The sequence below is a fragment of the Trichoderma asperellum genome, chromosome 3, assembly GCF_020647865.1.
Source record: "Trichoderma asperellum chromosome 3, complete sequence".
NCBI lineage: Eukaryota > Fungi > Ascomycota > Sordariomycetes > Hypocreales > Hypocreaceae > Trichoderma > Trichoderma asperellum.
Window position 1 is genome coordinate 4,049,342 of NC_089417.1, and position 24,787 is coordinate 4,074,128.

At 49.5% G+C, this 24,787-nt stretch overlaps 8 protein-coding genes across 8 annotated transcripts; 3 read left to right on the forward strand and 5 right to left on the reverse strand.

Annotated features, from left to right (window-relative positions):
- Positions 1-105: 105 nt before the first annotated feature.
- TrAFT101_005923 (uncharacterized protein) lies at positions 106-1,998 on the reverse strand. The gene is made up of 3 exons (XM_024908173.2): positions 1,618-1,998; positions 1,243-1,395; positions 106-1,072 (listed from the first exon to the last, which is right to left on the reverse strand). Exons 1-3 carry the CDS (start codon positions 1,667-1,669, stop codon positions 162-164), a joined length of 1,116 nt encoding a protein of 371 aa, XP_024760437.2. The 5' UTR covers positions 1,670-1,998; the 3' UTR covers positions 106-161.
- A 186-nt stretch (positions 1,999-2,184) lies between these two features.
- Positions 2,185-3,827, forward strand: TrAFT101_005924 (uncharacterized protein). Its single transcript, XM_024909837.2, has 2 exons — positions 2,185-2,795; positions 2,898-3,827. The coding sequence occupies exons 1-2, from the start codon at positions 2,404-2,406 to the stop codon at positions 3,337-3,339; spliced, it is 834 nt and encodes a 277-aa protein (XP_024760438.1). The 5' UTR covers positions 2,185-2,403; the 3' UTR covers positions 3,340-3,827.
- On the reverse strand, positions 3,809-5,137 carry TrAFT101_005925 (uncharacterized protein; the record flags this gene model as incomplete). The annotated part of the gene is made up of 4 exons (XM_024900240.2): positions 3,809-4,004; positions 4,111-4,518; positions 4,599-4,698; positions 4,840-5,137. 4 exons carry the CDS (start codon positions 5,135-5,137, stop codon positions 3,809-3,811), a joined length of 1,002 nt encoding a protein of 333 aa, XP_024760439.1.
- A 725-nt stretch (positions 5,138-5,862) lies between these two features.
- On the reverse strand, positions 5,863-7,306 carry TrAFT101_005926 (uncharacterized protein; the record flags this gene model as incomplete). Its single annotated transcript, XM_024909838.2, has 2 exons — positions 5,863-7,034; positions 7,111-7,306. 2 exons carry the CDS (start codon positions 7,304-7,306, stop codon positions 5,863-5,865), a joined length of 1,368 nt encoding a protein of 455 aa, XP_024760441.2.
- Positions 7,307-7,983: 677 nt separating this feature from the next.
- Positions 7,984-10,377, forward strand: TrAFT101_005927 (uncharacterized protein). Its single transcript, XM_024905614.2, has 2 exons — positions 7,984-8,963; positions 9,062-10,377. Exons 1-2 carry the CDS (start codon positions 8,550-8,552, stop codon positions 10,232-10,234), a joined length of 1,587 nt encoding a protein of 528 aa, XP_024760442.1. The 5' UTR covers positions 7,984-8,549; the 3' UTR covers positions 10,235-10,377.
- A 620-nt stretch (positions 10,378-10,997) lies between these two features.
- TrAFT101_005928 (uncharacterized protein) lies at positions 10,998-11,339 on the forward strand (the record flags this gene model as incomplete). The annotated part of the gene is made up of 1 exon (XM_024900234.1): positions 10,998-11,339. The coding sequence occupies one exon, from the start codon at positions 10,998-11,000 to the stop codon at positions 11,337-11,339; it is 342 nt and encodes a 113-aa protein (XP_024760443.1).
- Positions 11,340-12,314: 975 nt separating this feature from the next.
- TrAFT101_005929 (uncharacterized protein) lies at positions 12,315-16,417 on the reverse strand. Its single transcript, XM_024906718.2, has 2 exons — positions 14,394-16,417; positions 12,315-14,339 (listed from the first exon to the last, which is right to left on the reverse strand). The coding sequence occupies exons 1-2, from the start codon at positions 15,441-15,443 to the stop codon at positions 13,056-13,058; spliced, it is 2,334 nt and encodes a 777-aa protein (XP_024760445.1). The 5' UTR covers positions 15,444-16,417; the 3' UTR covers positions 12,315-13,055.
- A 5,350-nt stretch (positions 16,418-21,767) lies between these two features.
- On the reverse strand, positions 21,768-23,808 carry TrAFT101_005930 (uncharacterized protein; the record flags this gene model as incomplete). Its single annotated transcript, XM_024909839.1, has 4 exons — positions 21,768-21,874; positions 21,946-22,807; positions 22,864-23,465; positions 23,553-23,808. The coding sequence occupies 4 exons, from the start codon at positions 23,806-23,808 to the stop codon at positions 21,768-21,770; spliced, it is 1,827 nt and encodes a 608-aa protein (XP_024760446.1).
- Between the last annotated feature and the right edge of the window lie 979 nt (positions 23,809-24,787).

Below are 24,787 nucleotides of genomic sequence, written 5' to 3' on the forward strand. Positions count from 1 at the left end.
CTGATGGTGATATTGACCCGGCTTCTTGCTGGTATCACTCAGCCAAGGCAGAGTAGAGAGCATTTTTACCACACCACAGATGCCTACATCGTATCATTTCAACTTTTTTTTTTCTTTCTCATTGTCCTAGTCTAGACCCAAAAAAAAAACCCCCCATCAGTCTAAGAAACTGTATTCTTCGTCACGACACCTCTCGCAAACTCTCCAAACGTCAAGTGCTGCTCAATGTCCACCTCCTCACCCAAGTTGGGCTGCGTAAACACCGCCAGCGTGTTCCTAGCTACCCTTCCATCGCTGACACTCGCCCTTACCCCCCTCACAAAGTGCGGCACCGCCTTGAACTTGCCCGCCGTGATGCGCTCGAGGGCCTCGCCCGTCTGGAACGCGATGCAGTCACGCGGGATCTTGACCTGCACCGTCTCGCCCGTTCGAGACTTGATGTACAGGCCGGCCGCGGCGTCGGGCGACGCAGGCAGCTCTTGCAGAGGGGGCAGCGAGGCGCCGTTGAGGCTTGTAATGTCCGCCGCGCTTGGCACCGCAGGGCTGACCTGCTTCTCGTCGATGAACATGGCCGACGTGAGGCCCGTCAAGCAGCCGTGGTCGAGATGGGTGCCGCACCAGTCGTCCTCGTCGCCCTCTGCCGCCGTCGACGCCGCGTCGGACGCCCCCTGGGGGAAGTAGTGCAGCAGCCTCGCCTTGGTGGTGTTGGACGTGCTGACGACGTGCTCCAGGTAGCCCTTGGGGTAGCCCTGGATCTCCTGCTCGGCAAAGCGGTCACAGGCGCGCGCCACCAGCACGGCAACGTCGATGATGAGGCGGCAGAGGCTGGTCACTGCCGGCTTCATGCCGGGGAGCACGCTCTCCGCCGGCCAGATGTTGGGCGAGAGGTACTCGGGGAACGTCTCCGGCGAGAACTCTGCCGTGGGCTCGGCACAGTCCAGGCTGGGGTTGACGTAAAAGGCACAGTTGGCGTAGTAGGAGCCCTTGAAGGTGTCGGCCTGGCCATTCTTGAGCGTCTCCTTGCCCAGAGACCAGCCGGTCAGATACTTGGCTTTGGCATTTTCCAGCTTGTCTAAATCAGGGGCCATGGTCAGCGATTTTGCTTATGTGGCTGGCAAACTATATGCATCTCTATGTAGTTGCCTGAACTTGGCCCCCTACTGATTCCCTCCCACTTCGATAGTCTCCCCTAAGGGCAAAAAAAAAAAAAGGGTGGCAGATGCAGCAAACAAGCAAACTTACCTAGCTCCTCCTTGGGTAGGTTACCCAAATAAGATCCATATGATAAGGCGACATGGCGCAGCTGCGCAAACTCCTGCGGCACGTTCTTGACCACTAAGATGCCAAGGGAATCAGGGCCAAAAGCTTCCTGCAAAGTCTCAAAGGAGACATTTCCTAGATGACTCGCGTGTAAGTCAGGGCAATTCCGGCACGTATGAGTAAAGAACGAGTATATTCAGTTAAAAAAAAATGTGGCGCGGGTTGTGAAAGTGGGATTGTGTGAGTGGGCTTTTGAATCCATCGATTCGTTCAGACGTTTTTGCACGGCACGGACGACTTGTACGAAGTAGGAAATAAGAAGTAGATGCACATGACGGGACGTGAGGCTCTTCATACCATTCTGGAGGTCTTCGAGAGACACAGTCACGGCCTGTGCCAGAGGGGCCATTTTGAAACGATGATGACGATGGGCGATGAGGATGATGCAGATGTCAGCTGCTGACGGGAGGAATGGAGTGTATAGTGAGAAGTAGACAGTAGAGGAGAGAAAAAGGGCGATCAGAGGAAAAAATATCACCAGATGGACGTGATGCAGAAGAAAAGGATCGATCAAATGCCCCCAATCGTACGAGAAAAAGGGCACCTTTTCGCGGTTTATCCTCGCCCCCAAAACGGCCGCCACAACGGCCCCATTTCCGCTCCTCCAACGCTCTTGAGCAAAAAAATAATCCGAATTACTAGCAGCTTCAAGCTCGCTTCATTCCCGAGCCCATATCGATTCATTAGCGGGGGAGGGGCAAAAAAAAAGAAGCCAGTCTCAACGCAAACGAGGAGACGCCAATGAGAGGGCCAAAAGTCCCAAAAGGGCACTCACTGCGACTTTCGCTTACGTAACGCGGCAAGTATAGCAGAGCTTCTCAATGGACCGAAAGATGGAGCTCGCCGTCTCCCGAATCATTCAACTCCAGGCCGAGCTCTTGAAAAAAAACAAGCCAAGGCTGTTCCGCTTAATGCTACCCATTACAGCCATAACAAGCATATCATCTTCCGGTCTTCGGACGCCCTTCTGATCGAGGCGTTTTCGGCTCGCCCCGACGCCAGCCGCGTCTCCCATTGGCTCTGCTCTACTCTGCTCTGCTTTGCCAGTAGCTGCAGCTGTAGCTATACCGTATCGCAGCAATCATGGTCAAGCCATTGACCTTCAAGGGCGACAAAAAGACCAAGAAGCGGAAGCGCGCCGCTGCGGAGCTCAACGATGACGATGGCGCCGGCGAGTCCAGCAGCAAGCAGGTGGCCGCCAAGGCAAACGATGACAACGAAGACCAGGCCCAAGACGATAGCTGGGTCTCGGCCGATGCCGTCACCGATGTCGTGGGCCCGATCATGATTGTGCTCCCCACGGACAAGCCATCTGCGCTCGCCTGCGATCCCAGCGGCAAGGTGTTTGCGCTGCCGATCGAGAACATTGTAGATGACAATCCGACCAGCGCGGAGCCGCATGATGTGAGGCAGGTTTGGGTTGCCAATCGCGTGGCCGGCACTGAAAACTTTCGCTTCAAGGGACATCATGGGAGGTACGTTTGTGTGGTTTGGTTGCACCCCCCAAGATTCAACATTCGAGGCTACTTCTGCCTATGTATAGCAGCATCCCGCTAACGTGGATGCGCAATGAACAGATATCTCGCCTGCGACAAGATTGGTCTGCTGTCGGCAACCTCAGAAGCCGTCTCCCCGCTAGAATCGTTCAACCTCATCGCCACCGCAGACACGCCCGGCACGTTCCAGATCCAGTCTCTTCGTGACACCTTCATCACCATCAAGCCATCCACGTCGTCCAAGCCGAATGCGCCGCCCGCCGACGTGCGCGGCGACGCCGACAACATCACCTTCAACACGACGCTGCGCATCCGCATGCAGGCGCGCTTCAAGCCTCGCATCAGGACGTCCAAGGAGGAGCGCGAGAAGTCCAAGATTAGCCGCCGGGAGCTGGAAGATGCGGCTGGGCGGAGGCTGAACGAGGATGAGGTGCGGGTGCTGAAGAGGGCGAGGAGGGAAGGGGATTATCATGAGCGGTTGCTGGAGATTAAGGTGAAGAATAAGCACGACAAATTTGGCTGAAGCGCTTTGTGCTATGGAGAAGCTTGGCCTTCTGCTTCACGTTTCCGTGACAGAACAATACTTGCAATTCAGCGCAGCCACCGCAGACTCGGGATTGAGATGTTGGCCACCTGAAATAAATGTCAAGGCTTGATCAAGGGTCGCAAATCCAAGACTTACTTCAATCAGCGCGAGACTGACGAGCTGGCCGCTACACCCAATCTACAAACTGATCCAACGTTGAGTCATAAACGTTGCGAAACCCTGGCCACTAGGCCAGTGTTATCCAGAACTCACCAGAAAAAGAGGGGTGATAAGAGCAAAGTCAATATATAAATCTTCTTTTGCTAGGGAGCTGAATTGCTGTGTATATATACATATTAAGATAGAGAAAAGATAAAAGACAAGCAGAAGACGGCCTATAAATGCCAAAGAAATGAAAGCTCAACTTTTATACCATTTTGATATCTATTCAAACATTCATTTCTTTTCAGTTACCTGCCCTCCACGCCTTTACATTCCCATCCTCTCCTGTCGTGAAAACAACCTGCTCATCGTCAAAGAAGCAGAACGAGCGCACAATCTCGCCGCCGTGAGCACCAGGCAGGACTACTCTATTGTCATGGTCAAGTGCCCAGGCATTACTTGGCGTCTTGGCCAAGAAGACGAGCTCAAAGTTTTGTTTACTAATGCAGTTGTTGTTCACGATTAGCCATGTCACAAGAAAACTAAAAAAGGGGGAGATAACAAAAAAAAAAAAAAGGAGAGAGAGAGAGAGAGAGAGAGACATACTCTTGCGCTCCAGCGCCTAGAATCGCACCACTACCATCCAACTTTGTCGTCACATTCGCCACATACTGACACCCAAGCACCTTTCTCAAATCCCCAAAGTCCTGCGTCGCATTGCCATCGGTGCGCTCCTCCGCAACGTCATACAGCGCAAACGTCTCGTCGTGCGACAGCGCAAAGACCTCCGTGGGCGTCAGGAAGGCGGCGTCGTGGATGGAGGCGTTGTGGTTAAACGTCTGGACGGTGAGCTCGTCCTCGTCGGCAATGGTCGTGTCGTGGACGCTGACGAGGCCGTCGGTCGAGCCGGAGATGAGGAGCGTGGGCGAGGACGGGTGGAAGCCGAGAGAGGTGACGTCGTCGCTGTGGACTTCGGAGTAGGTTGCTTTGGGGGAGGGGCTGGAGCGGACGTCCCTGAGAGCAAGAGAGTTTAATATATATATGAGTTTGGGCGAATGGGATTTAATCTAGATATGCGTGGCGGTCCTTCTTACCAGAGGTGTATTGAGGCGACGTGGTTCTCCAGCTCTGTGCCGACGGCAATGGTTTGTGTGTTTGCGCTGCATGCCATGGACAAGATTGACGCCTCGGCCGCTATGAAGCATCATGTTAGCCAGTAAATTCCACTCCATTCATCATCATCTTCCATGTCTCATCGTCATCTTTGCCTTTTCATTTCTCATTCTCACTCATCACTCATCAACCTCACCCTTTCATCATTTCACACAAACTCACCCTGAAACTGCGCAACCCTCGCTCCCTGCCTCAAATCCCAGACCCCAACAGAGCCATTCTCGCCAGCCGTGCAGACCAACGAGCTCGCCGCGTCAAACACCCGCAGCGTCGTCACATTTCCATGGCCAGTCTTGAGGCTCGTAACGGGCCCGGCCCCGAGTCGAGCGGGATTGAATAGCGAGAGCGTCTGGTCCGAGGCTACGGTGGCGAGGCCCGCTGCTGTGCGGTGCGCCTCGAGCACGTAGACGTCTTCTGGGCCGGAGAAGTGGTGCTGGTCGATGTTGGTGAGGGTGTACATTGTGAGCTTGTGGGATAATGCAGGTACTAGGTAATTATGCGGGTGTGGTATAAGACGAGAGGTAGCGATATCTCTTGGTGTTTCGCTTTTGCGAAGCCCCCGCTACGACCCTTTCGATGAAAGAATCCTGGAGAATTTCCAATAGAGCCGACAAGTTTTGTTCGTCTATTCCGCGAAATCGAGTTCCAGACCTAATGTTTAAATATAAAGATTCACGCAGAGCTGAAATGAAATGTTCAACAAGCACCTATGTAAACTCTTTTTCACCCACTAGGACGCTAAATTTAGAACTAGCCTCGTTAACTAAATATCCTCACACCTACAATTTGCAGCTCATGCCATGGCAGATACACACACGTCACTGAGGCATGCGTTATACTATCGAAAACATACTACAAACAAATTATTGTTACATATATCTTTCTCCGCTTTGTCTATCGTACACACGTATTTTTGCTCTAAAGAGTTCGAATCATTCGTCCAACATATGATGGGAGTGTCGCCAAAAGCCAGCTCGAAAAAAAGTAAATTTTGGTCCCTTTTTTTTCCTCAAAAATCAAAACACCTCCCAAGACTTGCTTTCTGATAGCAGTTCTTTATATCAAACGCCATATGAAAAATCTAAAACGCCAAAACCTCGATGAAAACTTTGGAAAAGACTTCATTCATTTTAACAAACCCAAACCCAATTATTGTATTTTATTGTTATTGCCTCATCTGTTCATTCAGTCCTTGCCTGATAAGCTTTCGCTCATAGAACGTTCATTGACGCTTCGAAACGCCCGCTTGCCGACTTCGTAGCTACTGATCATAATGGCACAAGCCGGTGCCACCTTCAGAGTGCGGGGGATCCAGCCTCTCCATAAGCCAGAGATGCCCTCCGTCTGGAAAATGTGTAATAGTAGTCGCCCCATATTCTGCTGCTCGGGTGCTAATGCGCTTCCGGCCGCACGGCGCGAACTGTCGTTGTAGACCTGGGTGCGTGTCTTGCCGACGTCAAACGGCATGGTCATTATAGATGCAATAGCGCCGGAAGTAGCGCCAGCGGCGAAACTGTCAAGGAAAGTTTCTGTGTGGCTCTCTCGGCTCTGGGATCGACGCCGGGCTGTTGTGCGGCTGAACCCATCAATGGTGTCGCGGCTAACTGCCCTGCCCTGTCGTTCTTCGCGCATATCTGAAATTCTAGATCGGATGGATTCATATCCCCACCAGTAGAGGCCGGAAAAGGGCACATCTCTCCACAGAGTCAATGTCAGGCCGCGCCATAATGAAGTATAGCCTTGAGTGGCAACCATGGAGCGGATTCCGCTGAAAGCTTCAACCAGGTGGTTTGTCGTAGAAGAGCCAGGCGCAGCCTGCATACGGGTGCGGACGAGCTCGATGGGGCCGACGGCGGTTGCTGCAAGAATTCGAGCGAAAGAGCCGGCGGTGAGGGGTGCATAATCGGTTGAGAGCTTCGAAAACGGGCTCATGGAGTTGAATCGCAGCCAATCGTATCCAGTGAAGTAAATGATGTTGGCGGGAATTGTCATGGCGAGGGTAGGCGAGAGGCCTCTCCATAACGTCGTAAACCCTTCGTTGCGAGCAATCTTCCGCAGACCATCAATTGTTGAGTGATATGTCTTCTTTTGGACTTCTTGCACTGCACAGTCAGCAGCGGCGCCGCTTCCGCCGGATGCTGCGATGCCCTCGATTCTCGGCGCGGCAAGGCAGTACTCTATGGCGCTGTCTGCGAAAAACACTTCGCGGCAACAAGCTGTGACGCCTAGTTCGGCTGTTTGGACGGGGGTGAGGTTGGCAGTTGTTCGCATGAGTCTGGAAAAGTCCACGACTGGGGCGGCAGTGGCGGAAGTCGGTTGCGATTGTAAGCGCACGCGAACGACGTCTAATGGAGTTACTAAGAGAGGATGTAAAGTTAGTACAGTTAACAGCTCAGAGCTTGTGATGAATCACAGCAAAGATTGTTCACTCACCCAGCAACGAAGTCAAGAGGCTCCCCGACATGGCCGACACCATCTTCTGGCCAGCTGTGATATCCGGTATGATGCTGCCTCCATCGCCATCGCCCGCGCCCGCAATCCCAGGGATGCCAGACATGCTGGCTTCGTCTCCGTCTATCCTGTCGTAGTTTTGGCCGTTTGAGCTGTGGACAACAGAAAGAGATCCCATGCCGATCCAAGACTGGCGGGGGAGCGTGAGCGAGGAGCCGAGCCCTCGGGCTCTCACGAATATCCGGACTCTGTAGGCTTGTGCGTAGCTCTCGGAGATGCTCGGACCAGGCCGAATTCGGTCAAGACTCTTGATGTTTGGAGCTCGAAAGTCGATGCGGCAGAAACTGCGCGCGAATGGCGATATATCAATACAGAAGGGTGTTCAAAGGATGGATGGAGGAGGCAGGAATGGTCATGGAAAGAGGAGAGCGAGAGAATATCGAGTAGTCATAGCTAGGTAGGTTATTCAGTTAGTAGATACTAGAAGCCGCTAGCCAAGGTGTAGCGCATGCACGCAGTAAATATCGACGGCTCAGCGGCGTTGCGTCCAACGAGCCCCAGTTTATTTTTTTTTTCGTTGGTTTTTCTGTCTCGCCTCCACGCCGCAGCCGGAGATGAATCTGGCACCGCACCTGCCTGGCCTGCCAATCCCGCACCGAGGCCAGACACCGTCTGTAGCCGAATGATGTCACGCCGCGCTGTGATTGGCCGGGCTTTTGCTGTGGCGATTGATAATCAGCGATAAGATGAACTGCTCCAGTGCTTGATGCTTGTGCTGCTTCCCCATAGACCTCCATGGACCCTGCACGGTGTATTTGCTTTTTTAAACGGCAATTTTGGGGGCGCCGTCTTGATCTAGCAGCACAAGCTTCGGAGATTGCTCGTATGAATCTCGATATTATGCCACAGTCACTCGATTGCCCGGATCCCGCATGATCGCCTCCCACTCGTCTCTGCTTTTACACTCCTATGTGCATATTCATTATCTTTTATCCACTAGCATCAGATCAGGCCTAGCATGCTCAAGCACATACATCCACGCATTACGGCGTCTTAGTCATCGACATGGGCTCAGCTGGCCGATCGAGTCACTTCTCCAGGGCGCTTGACCGATTCATTGCGTATCTCAGACATGCGCTCAGTAGTGCCGTGATATTTGTAAGGCACTCCGTCTAAAAAAGTCCATATACATGCAGTGTTAGAACATCGTTATTCATCCCCTTTCTTCTCCATTTCGGCTATTTTCCGCTGCTTTTCAAAATATTAGTGTCCAGCTCATAATGATCATCATGTCCTTGTAAATTGAATCAAGCACGGCGCGTAACACCCAGCATAAGCAACTGTGCTGAGTACTCACCAATTCCCCGCGCTCGGCCATATCGGATTCACGCGTTATTCATTCGTATCTGCCAACCGCCGCCATGACTTCAGAAGACCGAGAGCCCAACTCGGAGCTGGAATCCTTCCGGCAAAAATGGATCTCCGACTTGCGATCCAGGAGGGAATCATTCGGGTCAGCCTCTCATCAGGCTGAGGCGTCGTCCGCAGCCTCTGCCGCTGCGCCGGCCGGTACATCACGGCCAAGGAAGCATTCAGGCCCTTCTTCAGGCAAGAAGAATTTACCAGTCATTGATGATGATGAATATTATCTTCACGTCCAATCGTTTGATGGCCCTCCTCCAACATCTGCTTCGGGGCATCTGCTCTCAGATGCTCCCGGCAAAGGTGTTGAGAGATCGCTCGTCTCAGCTCTAGATCACTATGAGGAAGCCATGGAAAAGGAAGCCCAGGGCAACATGGGAGAAAGCCTGCGGCTCTATAGAAAGGCGTATAGAGTAAGCTTCTTTTCTATTATTCTTTCTTTTTTTTTTCCTCTTTTCAAGATGTCAAATTTTATTCGTCCTATGATTATACTGACTCTTTGCTTTACTAGCTGGATAGTAGAATAGACCAGACATACCGTGAGAAACACTTCCCTGGAGGTTTCGCCGCCACCAAAGGCGCAGTCCCAGCCACAGGAGCACCAGCAGCACCAGCAACGAAGAAATCTGAAGCTGATGAAGGGGAGCCCAAGCCGCTAACCCTGGAAGAGCTCATCGCCAGCTTCTCAACCCTCAAGATTGAACCAGCGCCCCCTGAGATTGAGAACACCCCGCCACCCCCATGCCCAATCGCCAACCTGCCAGACGAGCTGCTTGTCCACATCCTCCAGGACGTTGCCGTCGCAGACGTCGGAGACTTCGCCCGCCTGAGTCTCGTGTGCAAGCATTTCGCCTTTCTTGTCGCCACCGAGCAGCGCCCCTGGAAGCGCGTCTGCCTCGGGAGCGAGTTCGGCTTCGCGTCCGTGCCTCGTCATTGGCAAAAGAGCATTGAATGGGAAGATCTCGAGATCCAGGAGGAGGCAGACGAAGATGGCCTACTTATCAGCATGCGAGAGCTCGAAGAGCGCCGCCTCGCCGACGCGCTATCCTTTACCCTGTCGCTCCACGATCCAGACGTTTATCCTTCGTGGAAGCACATGTTCCGAAACCGCCCACGGATCCGTTTCAACGGATGCTACATCAGCACGGTCAACTATGTGCGCAGCGGTCAGGCCTCCACAAATCAGTCCACCTGGGGCGGAGCGCCCGTCCTCATCGTCACATACTACCGCTACTTGCGATTTTTCCGTGATGGCACTGTCATCAGTCTCCTTACCACGGCATCTCCAGTAGACGTCGTTCATCACCTGACCCCCGAGCTGCTCCTCTTACACCGCGAGGCTCCTCACCCCCATTTGCCGTCCGTTGTGATGCATCAAGCATACAAGGGTCGCTGGCGGCAGTCCTCTGCCTTGGATCATCCTGACAACACAGATCCCAAGGAGCAGGAATCAGATATCTATGTAGAGACGGAGGGCGTCGGCCCAAAGTACATGTACAGAATGGACTTGACGCTCCGAAGTGCAGGCAAAGGCACCAAGAACAACAAAATCGTCTGGAGAGGTTTCCACAGCTACAACAAACTAACAGACGATTGGGCCGAATTTCAGCTCAAAAACGACAAGCCGTTCTTTTTCAGCCGAGTCAAGAGTTATGGAATAGGAGAGCCGGTAAAGGAGCTCTAGAGGACTAGTGCTGCTTATCCACTGCACCATACACCTGGTCGAACCATTTTATGAAAGCGCACCTACTTATACACATGCATCTCGAGAGTACATTTCCCATCATTCGATTCAATAGATGTAGACTCAACCAATAATATTACCAGTATCACAAATCTTAAGTAAATTTCCCGACGCCGGCAAATAGCGGCAAATAGATGGCTGCCAGGGCCACGGCTGCTATTCTCTATATCGCAGGTGCCAACGATGATTATATGCTCACTAAGCATATTATTTTCATCCCTCGTACTCCATATACAAGACAGGTGCTCGTATTTGATTATAATATCACACTATACGCTGCAATAAGCAATAAGCAATAGGCCGTTCGCACTAGTCGTTCTATAAGCACGAAAGCACTTCTTTCCAACTCTGCTTAATACTAGCGCGGTCTGCAAAGCCCCTACAGGTAATATTCCGTGCCTCACCTACTGAATCTGGCATCACCTTTTCCAATATTGCAACTGCTGGGCTACAAACATGACAGGGCATCAATAAAGATGGATTCATCATCCAACTTACTGATCTTGTAAGCGTAAGAGTATTGCCATTAGTCCACGAATAGATGCAAAGGACATGTGATACCCTCGCACTTTGTACCAGATATATATTGGCCATACGCTCTCTCTCTCTCTCTCTCTCTCTCTCTCTCTCTGTTTCTGTCTCATACTCAACAATCACTTCAACCATTCACAACAATCACTTTAGTCTTCACAACTAAGCAACCATGCAATTCTCAACTGCCTCATTTCTCGCGGTCCTCACCGCATCTCTTGCCTCTGCCGCGCAAATGCAGATCAATTACTACAGCGATCAGTGCAGTTCATACGAGGGCCAAGTCGATGTGACCTGGGCAACCAACGTTTTCAATGGCAAGGATAACTGCTACAACTACCAGTTTGGTAGCTGGGCAAACATTGCCAACTGCAATGAAAACGGCGGATGCAAATGCAATTTCTTTTCCTCGGAAAATTGCCAGAATTATTTGGGTTTTTCCGCCAGTGGTACCGGAAACTGCATTCCCGTCTCAAACGCCAGGTCTTTTGCCTGTTACTATGGCAGCAATTGAGATCTCAAATATCATGGGCCTAGGTATAACTAAATACGGGCTATGATGAAAGGAAGGGGGGGAATCAGCATGAATAACTGGTGGCGGTTTGCTAATTACGGGCAAGACAAACAAAACTGCATGTACATATATCTCACCAAGATATTTATAAACAATATAATTGGTAGAGGAGCTCTCGATTACAGCATGCAACATAGTAGTCAGCCATCTTGTATAAGCGTACATAGTACATCCATCTTGAGAGTGCGTTTTCTATCCAACTTACCGCTATATGTAGACTCAGCCAGCAATATATTGCACTTTGTACACAAGGCACTGGTGTTATATAGTAGCGCGGCAGAAGCTTGCCTATGGAAGTTGTGTAGTATTATTGCAGTCTTAAGCTACAAGAGGCCATGCACGCCGCAAAGCGCTAGCCTTTTTATACGTTTACATTGGAATTCTCTTTTTCCTTTTTATACTAGTGCGGCCTACCCAATATGTATCCACTAGATACAAGGCCAACCTCAGTACCTAGCTAACATATTGAAATTGTGGTTTATATATGTAATAGACCTTTAGCCTAGATGGGTGTGAGTGTGATTATCAACTTATATGTTGTAAGCATGATTACTTGATGCATAGAACGAAGCAACTGTGGTACACTCTGCGCTGGGTTTTGTATTATTAGGCAAGATACCAGTTGGCACTTTATTTCCAATATTTGAATTGTTATCTGTAGAGTTATTACTCTTTCTCTCTTACACACACATAGGTACTCAGACTCAACAATCATGTCAATCATTTACAAGACTTGCTTCAATCTTCACAAAACATTGGCGGCCACAAATCCATGAACGAGACCAATATACATAGGTATACAACGTCTTTCTTTTTCTACTTTTTTCAGGCAAATATATTAAATATTCCACATGACAACTGGACATACGAGCACACATAGACTTATCAGAAGAATGAACGGTTCAACAAAATTTACAGCGTTTCAATGTGTTTGTATTGCTCAGATCGAAAGAGTCTTAGACCTCGTCGGATCCCCATTAGACTCATGAAGAGTATTTTGTTTTTTAATAAAAACAGACGTATAAAAATGTTTAGCTTAAATGCCGCCTCCTTCCCCTTAACTTAATGCCAAATATGCTGGGCTCCAGTAAGTTTACAAAGAAAATGAAAGGAATGGTAAACTAGACGAAAAATGACGTTGATAACATAAAATATTCATCGCCATGGTATGATACTTAAACGCCCAAAATAACGTAGCCAAGATTAATAAAAAAAAAAAAAAAAAGGTGAAAACTGAGTAGGCATATACAAAAGTAGTGTAGCATAGGAAATCGCTTGTTCGCTAATGGTACTACATCCCAAAGAGAGGACGAGGATATAATAATGATTTGCAAGATGCGTTTGAGTAAGCGCATATATGAAATGGGGGATATTTGCTTTTTCGAGAAAAGACTGTATAAATGGTTGGATCTAAGCAATGCTTCGCTTATTGGGTATCGCATGAAAAACGCTTGCTGGAGTAGATTCGCTCGATTTTGTTGATAATGATAGAGATTGCGAAAACGAGTGTCTGGTATTGCCGTCTTTGGTTGTGTGGCTCGTCGTCTGCCCTTTTTTTTTTCTCCTCTTTTCTAGAAAGGAAACTGAACTTATCTTCATTGCTAGTTTATTCAGCAATAGAATAGATATATCGTTCAGACAGAATGGCCCCTGGGTTTATCGCACTCGTCTTCCGTCCAAAAACTTGGGTGGATCAGCGTTATAGTAGCTCTCTTGGTATTGCATAGCTCTGCGTGCCTCATAAGCCGCTCGCTCTTCTTCATCCATGCTGAAAGCTTTCTTGAGCCAACCAAAGGCACTTTTCTTCTTCTTAAGCTGCTTATCCACAGTTTTGGTAGTTCGTACGCTTTGCGAGGTCCCGTCGTCATAGTTTGCGGACGTAACCTTGCTTAAGCCGCTCAAAGCAGGCGGTGCCAAGGAAGAATGGCCTTGATGATATGAAGCATGACCATGTCCAACAGCCGTATGGGGCCTCTGCTGAAGTGGTGAGTGTGGCGATGCATGCACGGGGTGATAGTATCTTTGCCGATCCGAGCGCGGAGAGGGCACAACGTTGACCTGCGGAGGGGACATTGTCATGTTGCTAGAGCTTCCAGATGGATGGCGGCCATGGCTTTCCGCATCAGATTCATATGCTGAATCAAAATGATGAGATCTCATTGTCTGCGGCGTGGTAGTGCCAGGTGAATGAGCGTACTTCTCCATGCCTTTGAGAGACCTTACCGGAATCTGAATATCTCCAGGGGGCATCATTTTTTGAGATACACGGTCGCGGAGAGACGTCCTTCTCTTTACAACAGCACTCAAAGGCCGGCTATCTGCAGGAGAAATTGGTGTGGACCGGAGGGATGGAAGCGTCGACTGTGATCCCGATCGAGCACTGTGACCCGGGTCATCTTTGATAAGAGGTGAGGGCAGCGGTGCAGGAGGCTGCGGGGTATAAGTTCGTGGCTGGAGAAGGAACACCGGTTCGTCTTCATGATTGCTATGACCTGTCTCCGTTTCTCGATCGCTATCCTCAAATTCCATAGCCGGCGAGTCTTGGCTGTCTTGGCGGAAGTGGATTTGCATTGTCTGGGGACTGGTGACACCAAAGGTACCTGCGGCAGACTGAGGGGTATATTGAGCGCTTTGAGGGCTATCAAAGCCGGATGTCGTAGTAGCCGACTGAGGGCTGCTCAAGCCGAAAGTGTTCGAAGTATGACGGGTAGACTTAAACGGTGGAAGTAGGGGTAAGCCTCCAGGCAGAGGAAAATCAATAGTGCTGGTATCATCATCGATTATAGAGCTGGCCGGTCTATGTTCTGTAGATCCGCTTCGGACGCTCTCTTGAGTACTAGATCTTCGACTATAATCCTCGGTTATAACGTGTAGATCCGAAGGTCTTGAATCTTCAGGAATATTAGGCATAGGAGGAGCACAGAGTGGTTCTATGCTCGCCTGAAAATTGAATTAGCTACTGGAACCGACTTCGTTGATGGTGACAGAACCTACCCAGGTCCGCCGGCTAGCTTCACCGGCCTTCTTTTCCATCTCAGATATTATGTTCATCAACCGAATGATGAGACTGTTAATGTCTTGAGCATTATCACTGATTTTCTCAAATGCAATGAGCCACCCTTCTGCATTGCCGCTCATGGCATCAAAAATGTCGGTAACGTCTGGCAGGCCCGATCGCCATGTGCCTTCAGCATGCTCGTTCAACCAGTTTATGAAGATGTTGCTAGTTAGTAGCCCGGCTTCAATATCGTCGTCCCACTGCTTCATTGACACATTGGTCCTTGCGAGGATGTGCTCAATCTTCTCGTTGCCTTGAAGTATTTCGGTCCGGAATTTACTGTCTTCCAGCAGCTGTTCAAACACCGTGGCATTAGACATGGGAAGCATCAGATGATCGATGCGCCTCTTCAGGTCCGCCTCTACTTCTTCAAGATCCTCAATTGTGACTTCGAGAAACTCGTCCACCTCATCGATGTGGCCCTGAAGAATGTTGATGACCTGTGTATTATCATTGGCCATCCCGTTCAGCATCAGATATACACCAAAAGAAATCTGAGCAATTAGCTTGCCCAGTTCATGCTGGGTCTGGCCAGGTCGGAGCCTCCACATAGCATCAAGAGCAGGCTCATCTTTGCCCTGAGCAAGCACAGCCTCTCTGCGTCCCTGGGCGTCCAGCGCCCTCAATTTAGGCTTCTCAACCGCAACACCGCTCATCACCTCATTCAACGATTCGGCGAAAGCATCCTGTAAAGCAGGAATGGGGTGGATTGGAATCGCTGGCGGTGGTGGCGTCGAATCGGAATCATGCTCAATCTCGTCCACGTCCACCTCCTGGTCATCGTCAGATTCGGAGTCCACAGCATGTTGGTCGTGTTCACAGTATCGAGCAGAGCTCAAGGTGGTATTCGAAGGAGGCTCTTTGCTCTGATGGTAGTCTGGAGAGAGTGGAGAGAGCGGAGACGACATGTTCTCAACTTCGGGTAGCAGGACAATCCGAAGTCCGCCTTCGTTGAAGTCGAGCGGCGGCAGCTGAGTCGAGGTCATGGCGACGCAGATACTATCCGATACAAACGGCAAGAAGGCTAATCCAGGCTAAGTCAGGTTGCACAGCACTATAGAATCAGAGACCCAGGCTGTGTAGCAGTTGGCAGAAATCGAGAGTGCTTCGGGAGCACGAGCAGTGGCGATGATGACAATTTCAGAATCTGATGGCGCTGTCTGCACCTTTCGAGAGTCCTAATTAGGATGGGCCAATAGCCATAATACCTCCGACCAAGTACAGCCCGAAATCGCTGGGCAGATGTTTCGACAAAGGTTGATGGAAAGGATGGCGGGGTCGGATCTTGAGAAGGCTGAGGCTCGTTCTCGATTCTGATATGATCAACGGGATCGTGAGCCAAGAGCAGCCAGTGGGGGTGGTAAAAATAAGCAGGTCAGCAATCGGGTTGCATGGCAAGCTGGCGCTAGGAGAGAAGCACAGAAAAGAAATAATCAAGGAAATAAAAGGGACAGCAAGAGGCGACTGGCGAGGAGAAACGAGGCCGGCTAGCCACCCAGCCAAGGCAGGCCTTTGGTGATGGTTTATGGGAGAGATTCGAGCGGGCGGCGAGAGGGCGAGAAACGAAACGTGCTAATATTATTACTGGCCCAGATGTTTCTCGTCTCTGGCAGCTTCTCGCTTGAGGGAGCCCAGACCACCTCCAATGCGTCCCGTCGCCACTCTAGCGCAGGCCTGGCCGCTCACTAATGGCGCTCGACTGCTAAATTGGGAACAGGTTGATGGGAGCCGGCCATCAAGTCCCCTGGCTCTAGTGCAGATGCTTGCAGGGCCATCCAGGGCTTTTGCTCTCGGTAGGGCTCTGATACCGGCTGACGATGGGCAAGTCTCCTGAAGTGGCCAGTGCTGGCTGCTGGCCTAGGAGACGCGGCCTGCATGGATGGCCAACAGCCGAGAGCACATCCAGGCACGGATCAGGGGGGGCTTGGCGCCTCGACGACGGCCAGACGGGGCACGACGGATGGCGCTCAATCTCAGGCTCGCGTACCTGAGGAGGAAATGCTGCTAGCAGTAGCATTATGGAGCACGGCGCGGCGGGACTTAACGGCAGTAGTGCTCGTAGTATGATTTGATTCTTGTGCTGCCCTACCAATCGCATCAGTGTCAGTATCAGCATCGGTACGGAGTAAGGTATGGAGCAGGAAGACCTAATACGAGCATGGCGTACAGTATGAAGTGGCAGCGAGTGAGAGTGCTGCATTGCTGCATGTCCGGTATGCACGAGCAGATATGGAGCACCTGTAGTTGAGCTGTCGAGAATTACAAGTCGCATGGCGTTTTGGCCAAAGCGGTGTGCCGAATCTGCATGTCACCCAGTACCTATGGTCCTAATGAAGGAGAGCTACCAGCAGATGGTTTGCCCGTTGCAGAGACACGGAGAGAAAAAAAAATGCAAGGGGTTGAGCACTCGTCAGCAGATGCAAGGGAAGTCCATGATCCCAGATGTTAGCAGCTTAGCACCCAAACTATCAGTTGACAGAAGGATACTATTTGGCGGGTGGGTGAAGCTTGTGGCTCAGCACCAGGAACCATTGGCGCCATAGCAGCGCTGGCCGGCACTAGCCTAGTGCATTTACTGCCCGAGCTGCTATAAGAGCAGGCTGGCGATGCCTCCAAAACAGCTCAGCTATAGTTGATACCTACAACACAACTACAGGGACCCACGAATAGATTATCTTGGGTAGTTATAAACACTCTTAATACTGTTACAAAGTCAAGCCAAAGCCCTTCAAGTCTGACAGCGCAGCGTGGAGGACAACTGCTAAGCATCGTGTGAGATCTGAAATGCGGTTGAGTGAGACACTGGAGCAGCCGGTTACCACCAGCTCAATCCGCGCTATCATCCGAGCCTGCTGGTGGGTAACGTCGGAGACGATGATCAGCAGCAAACCCCGATCTCTGCAGTCGAGACACGCCGATCGCTCTACACTTCGAGCAAAGCCGGACTCGCATGAGAGATGGCATGAAAAATCCAGACCGAAGCGGCGCAGTCACCCTCTGAGTACTACGTTGTATCGGTTGTGCCATTGCCTCGTAAACGAGCGTCAACTCTACTACCTGCCAAACCTAATGTACATTGCTCTGCCCAATATTTGCAATTTTCACGCCTTCTCAAACTCCCATTGGTAGCTCCATACAGACCTACATATACAGTACCAATGCACTACTGCTCTCCTGACGCATCTCAGGTCGTACAAGTGATCACCATAGCTTTACAGTAGCCTCGTTGCCGGTTCAGGTACAGGCACTCGCTGCCGGTAGAGCTGCATCTGAGTCTCTAGTGCCGCAGCCGACGCTCTGGATACAGGTGAATGAAGTCGGTGGCTTGCACTATCGGCGCCGGCACGACGACAACTCCAATTTTAGCAGCCCAGCGCCGCAAAGCAAATTATGGCCAATGCCATCTCCGATCGTACCTGGAATACGGGGCGTGGGCCAAGGTCCGCTAAAGAACCCGGATATTACTACCTAGCATTACGAGGACCCAGCCGTGCGTATACATGCTGTACGTGTACAATACTGGCCCAGAATGGTCACAATATTCGACGTGTTCTCTTTACTTGGATACAACAGCTCATGCTAGTTCTTCTCTTTCGCATCCATATGTTGCTCGCTATCAATGATAATCTCAAAGATGGTGGTCAGCTTGCATGGAGCTATTCGAGCCATGCGATGCATTGTGATCGACCACGGCCGCCAATTGGGTAAAAAGCCAACTTCGCCGTAACGCACATACATTCAATTACAGCGCCATGCGAAAAGTCTCTTGTGGGCTAGGCAAAGGCATGTAATCCTGGACTTTCATTACTTGCAGCGCTCTCGCCCTATTGGCCTACTAATCCGCCAATTTTTTCCCTCCAGCTGAGCTGTGGCTATGGCGGTACCAAGCGCAGGGGTATCGTGGACTCTTTCATTTCGGCGGGCCTTGGCTCCGTATTTCTGCAGCCGTTAACGCCTCCGCCAAACGTATTAGCGACAACTTGTCTATTTTCCCCCTCCTTTTTTCTTCCTTATTTAAGAAGAGCAAAGCAAACTCAGGGCGATTCTCTTCGTCTACGTATCAAGCCTCGGAGATTGATGAAAAGCTTGTTTCCCCTACTTGTAAGTCAGCCGATTAACATCAATCGATATTTCAGCACAGCCTCGGGGCATTAGCGCTAGCGTCTCGGTTCTGCTCGTGGGCGCAACAACTGCTCTGTGCATGCTTCTCCTACATTTGTCGGGAAATCCATGGTTTCCGCCCCGGTCCGTCTTATCTGCGTATTCTCTCGAGATGATATCGAAGAGAACGTGATTTTTTTTTTTTTTTAATTTCATCCCTTTCATACGGGATAGCTTCTGAACTCGTAGCCTGGATTGATATGATACTAGTATCCATAAATCCTCTAATCGCTTATTATGGGGAAGCTCTGGCATTGATAGCGTTTTATCACCCAATTTCGTGTTGTGGGCTTCACACAGTTGGTATTTGATTATAGAACATCGACCCATTTGGCGAACTAGCAAATTCTAGGCAGCATAAATATGATTTTAGTATGGCATATTGCTAAACAGCACTCGTACGAGAATATGGTACGGTTGCTCCCTTGTCTGCGGAAAAGACAAACGCGCCGCCCAGCCGGCAAACTTCATTCCCATAAACCCCAATGTGATAGCCCCATTGTACCCCCATTTCACCTCCCCACTATCGAAGTGATCAACAAGATCGGTGGCCCAGAAGTGGATGACCTGCATGCTGCCGATATGATCATCGCACAAGGGAAAAAAACAACAGCCCAGGTGGCGTCAACGCCGAACATCCACGTATTACAACTGTCGCATGTCTGCATCTCTCTACACTATCATAAAAAACATTAAATAACATCTCCAAAACAAGACTCATACGTGCAGATTAGATATCAAATTTCTGTCAATCGTCGCGCTTTATAGCTTTCTAGCAGGCGCTCTTAGCGTCCCTTAATTTGAAGAGGCCCTTGGTGCTGTCGCATGACGTTTCTTTTTGATACAATCCTTATACCTAACTACCAATGCCAGCATTTCTAGGATAATAATACGGTATATATTACTCAGACTCACCTATAACAATAGACCAGATACATACTTGTAAATTATGAACATGATGCATCTGTCAATTAGTTTTTTTAAGGAAGCTTAATTCATGTGGTGGATCGATATTGTAAGTATAGAATCTGAGCCCCTGAGAGTTCACCTACTTTTTACCCCTGTGAAGCTAAGTGTCCACGTAGCCAGACGCAAGGATTACATGAGTATCAATAAGTCATATGCGGTGCGTAAAATTCATTTAGCACAGCTATAGCGATGAATATGAAGATGTTTCACTTTAAGATAGATACCGCCGCAGCTCTCATTTAGAAAGCAGTCTCAGAACGTACGACTGTCTATTGAGAGGAAACTCTATGGAGATATTCGCTTATATTGAAGTTCATATAGAGTATAAACAAGTCTGAATACCTTATCATTGTTCATTCGTATATTGCCGTACTAGCCGTTGGTTTAAAATGAGAATAGCTTGGTGGCTATGTACATCAATAGCAGTATAATTATGCGAAAATAAAAGCTGCCTGAAACCCCCCCAGTACCTATTAGACTGCTATTAGCCATATAACGCGGATGCCGTTGAGCAGGAATCGAACCTACAGGTTACGTGTAACTACTCATCGTGCTTCCAGCACCGCCTTCGTCCTCTGGAGAACGAATCTGGGCGTTGGGAGTGGGAGCAGCGGCAGCCAGACTGGCCGCAGTAGCATAGCCGATAATAATGTAGGCAAAAAGAAATAGTGGGTAGTTTATTCAGTGAAGGCTGTTGGATCTGAGAATACCAAATATGAGAAGGTGGACGGAGAGTTTAAATATATTTGTAGATATAAGAGGATATAGAAGTGCGGTTATAGTGCAATGTTTCGGCGAGGGGCTCTATCTCACACTTCTGCACTGGAATAGGATACTTCCTCTTTTCCAGCAAATGATCAAGTGTGGAAGGGAAACTGTCATCAAATGTAATATAATAGGTAACCCTGCTCTGGAAAAACCAATGGTTATAAATGTATTACTCTCAAGCCTGTCTTCTAGGCGTCAGGTCGGATCTCTTTAACAGTCTGGGTGACAAATTTAAATACTGATTCGGAGCTCCTGTTAGGTGCAACGATTAATAATAATACCATCTGTAAATCCTGCTACTTCAAATGGCCTTCAGTTGAAGCACATAAGTTCTAGCAAACGTCAATGTGGGTCATTATTGGCTGGCTGTTACGTACTCTGCGGTAGACAAGGTACATTAATTTACTTAACATGTACACAACAGAACTGGCATTTGTAATATGGTATATGATCTCTGTTGTAGAGCTTTTAGAAGTACTTTACCTTCACCAAAATGCTAGAAACTAGTATGCTTTTACTTATTCTGGCCATAGCAGAGGCAAACTGCAGGGACTCTAGTTTAGAAAGTAAACCATGATTACGCATATATTCTCAGGATATTCTGCCTATCCAATAAAGGCATGGTCGTTTCTATGTTCGATTTACAGCAGAGGGTTACATGCGTATGGAGTGCAGTGATCTAGCGACGCAATAGCGTGGCGTTTATGCTTAACCAGCCTATGATCTTCGTAGCATGTGGGGTATCGAATACTAGAGAGGTTTTTCTAAGAATAGTATATCCTTGACAAGGGACAGGAGGGCTGTTGCTTCTCCTAGTCTAACGTTGGGTTCTCCTGGCTTGGACTTGTCGTCGTGCTAAGGCCTTCCAGAGGTATCATCGAGCAATAGTCGATGAAATTGGCTCACCGATTCTCGAACCGTAATCGATAACTTCCATATTTGTTACATATTATCTATGGGATGCAGTCTATGTAAATACTGATACAAAGCTAGCATCTTGGAGGATAGTTCGCTGCCTCACTGGAACTGGTACGACGTATCATCAATGTTTAGCAAACGCCGTCCAGTAATGAGCACTTCATTCGTGTTAAATCGAGGAGTGTGTCATGACCGAGAGATTAAGATGAGATATTGTACTTTTCAGTGAAAGATGTTATAGCTTTATCAGCCTAACCATCTAGATATACTTTCGAGAATCCTTGTCCCATATAATATCTAGTACGCTAGGGTATAGAAGAGGCTAGCTCATTCAGACATGTATTCTACCTAGAACTTCTACTTAATATCAATCGTCAGGGCAGAAATCCAGTCTAAGGTAAACAAAAAAAAAACCCCCCAGAAAGCCCTTTTTTTTCTAACGAAAAAAAACACTCGCTTATCCTCTAATGCTGACTATTTTATAGATATTCTCTCTAGCATTTCATCGTGACTCCCTTTCGCTTCTCCGACTCTCTAATCTCAAACATGATCTGGATACCTACAAATAGACAAGATGATGCCGTGAGGATAAAGAAAACTCCTATTAAATCATCAGTAAGTTAGTCAAAAGAAAAAAAAACACTCAATGAAAAGATAACTGGTTCAACTTACCGGACCAATCATGAAGGATGCTGCTAAGAATACTACGCAATCCATCCAAACCAACTGCAAAGCCAACCAAGTTGGCAGAAATCATCATGAGAACATTTCCAACAGCACCAATGCAGCAGAGCATACGATACTCCGTAGGGCGGCTTTCCCATTTCCTCTTCGGGAAGAGGTAAGTGGCGGTCCATTCCGGCACCATAAAGATAACAATGAGCCAGCCCCAAATAAGCAGACGAAGCTTGATGTCGTGCCAGAGGGCAACAAACGTGAAAACAAGGAGATATGTGACGACAGATTTCGCCGAAGATGCCCAGCTGCGGAACGAAGAACCACCGAGCGGCACGTAAATATAGCGGATGATCCAGCGATTATACGAGCGATGCCAAGCGCGCCAGAATAGCTGCGTGCTATAATTATTGCTCACACATCGAACCATATTCTCAGGAGGGTCAATTCCATCCACCAGGGCCCAAAGTCGGAACATACGCCAGGGAAGAAGAAGCTTCAGCCAGATGATGTGAAGGTTGAAGAAGGACAAAAGGCTGAGCTGGGCAGCGGTGTAATCACTCCAAACGGGAGCTGCTTTGCTAATCGCACCGACATAGTCAAAGTGTAGGATGAGCTCCATAGAGAGGAGCACGAGCAGGAATCGAATGCCGTATCGAATGGTGCGCGGCCATTCGATGCTCGCGGCGCGATATTTGGCCTGGGAAATGTAGTCGTTGAACGTCAGGATTGGACCAGCTATATATAGCGGCGCATACAATGCGTACGCCAAGTAGTTTCGAAACGAGAAATCTCTAATATCGGCGGGGATCGAAATTCGGTCGCGCTCGGAAAGACTAGCGGGATCCAACCCCTTCTTCTTGGGTGTTATTAGAGACCAAGCACATTGGATGCAGGGGAGAACAAGGAGCTTACCTCAAGAGTGTTGACATGGCGCTTATCAATGCTCCAGTAGTAATCCATGTTGAAGCTGATGAGCCGCAGGATGGTAATGTTGAAAAGAATATCCCAGCGCTTCATGATTCCACCCCAGTTATCCAGCCAGTAGCCCCAATGCGCCAACGGTCCCCAAGGAGGGCCAACCCAATTGGCCAGGAGCTGGAGCCTGTATCCCATGGTCAACTCATTGGCGAACAACGTGCCGACGTTGAAGATCCATGTTGCCGTGGGTACTTGGTGCCGGGGCAGCTTGGTTGCGATTTGATAATTGATTGCGAGAATGGTAAGGATCTTGAAGGCGGATATGCCGTGCAGGATGACAATGAAGATGATTGCAAATACAAAGTCGAATGTAGCGCGCTGGTCTAGTCTCGCCGAGCCTCTTGCGCCTCGCGCCGATGGTTTATACACAGATTCCCACCCTTTTCTCAGCAGCGGGTGGAATATCAAAAGACACGTCAAGATGGGGAAGTTGCCTCGAAACGTCTGGTATTGCGCATCGGAATTGTCGATCTTTCGTCCAGGGATCCATCCTTCGGACAGATATCTCTCATATTTGGGGTACCTCGGGTCAGAAGCTGCTGGATTGTTAGAGCGTGTCGATGAAGGTACACGGATATGGCGCTTGCGTGGCAATACGCAAGCAGGGGGAGGGCGCTTCTCACGTTTTGAGACATCATATGCTATCCAGAACATGTACGGGACAACCACAATAAAGACAAGGTAATAGAGGAAGAACTCTGGCGTGCGCCATTTTGGCGGCGGAGCCGAGCTTCGAGCTTTGGCTGCAGCCTCTCTCTCTGCGATCGGGTCGCCGCGAGCATCGATGACTGTCTGGTATGGAGCGGAAGATGGGCTCGTAAATCGGGTGTCGAGAGTGTCGAGGTCGTAGACCTTGCGCAGGTAGGAAAGGACACCCATGGTGGTTGGTCTGGGTCGCGCGAGACGGACTCAGCGCATGTTGGCCTGATTGGATGTGAGGATGCAAATGGACAAGCAGCAAACGGCCGAGGCTCTGGATTGACCTGCAAGCTGTCGTTGTCTCGTGAGGCTCGAGAGAATCAGCGGCCGGGTGGGGCAGCATCTCAGCAAGCGAGGCCCCTGAATCCTCGGCCCCAGATTTGCGCAGTCCAGCATTGCTGGTGCTGCCGCTAACAATGGGCGGCTCTCCATATTTCGAGCTCTTGATCCCAATATTTGCTCCTGCACATCACTGGCTCCATCTACCCTATCAGCCAATGCATTTTCAAGTCATAATTGCGATGGGCTGGTATTGTCAAAGTGTAATGTGTGAATTATAAGCGGAGAAATAGTAAACAAAGTGTAAAAAAGCATGGGTGCTGGCGACTGGCATTTGGGTCTATCTCATCTGGCGATAGTGCAAATAGCTCCATTTGGTACGAAGCAGGAGATACCTACCTAGTTAGTAGTGCCTTAATGTTCTTTTTGTGTTCCATAAAACGCATCACAGACTTGCCTAAGTCGAGCTTATGCACTATCAAGCAAATTTATAACAGTAGTTGACAGAAGATACCAATAGATGCCTTTCCAGGCTCAAAAAAAGCCACCGCCGCTACTCACGAGTGCTCTTTGTGCAATTACGCCAAGTGGCAACAACAGACGCTGCCTGCACTCGGCTACATGCAGATGTGGCTCGTATTGGCACAATTCCACCGACGCATACGAAGCACAGCCCCCAGCAGAATCAAGCAAGAGCAAATGATCACGCAGCCAATATCTCCAAGACCGCCGTTGGCATGATTTCATAAACCGCAAGGCTGAGGCGACACACCAGCCCGCCAGTCAGGACGAGACAGATAAGCTGGCGTCAAGCGTACCAATGTGCTGGCATGCTAGAAAGGTCACGCTGGTGTGAGGGGGTGCCATATATTGTATTCCC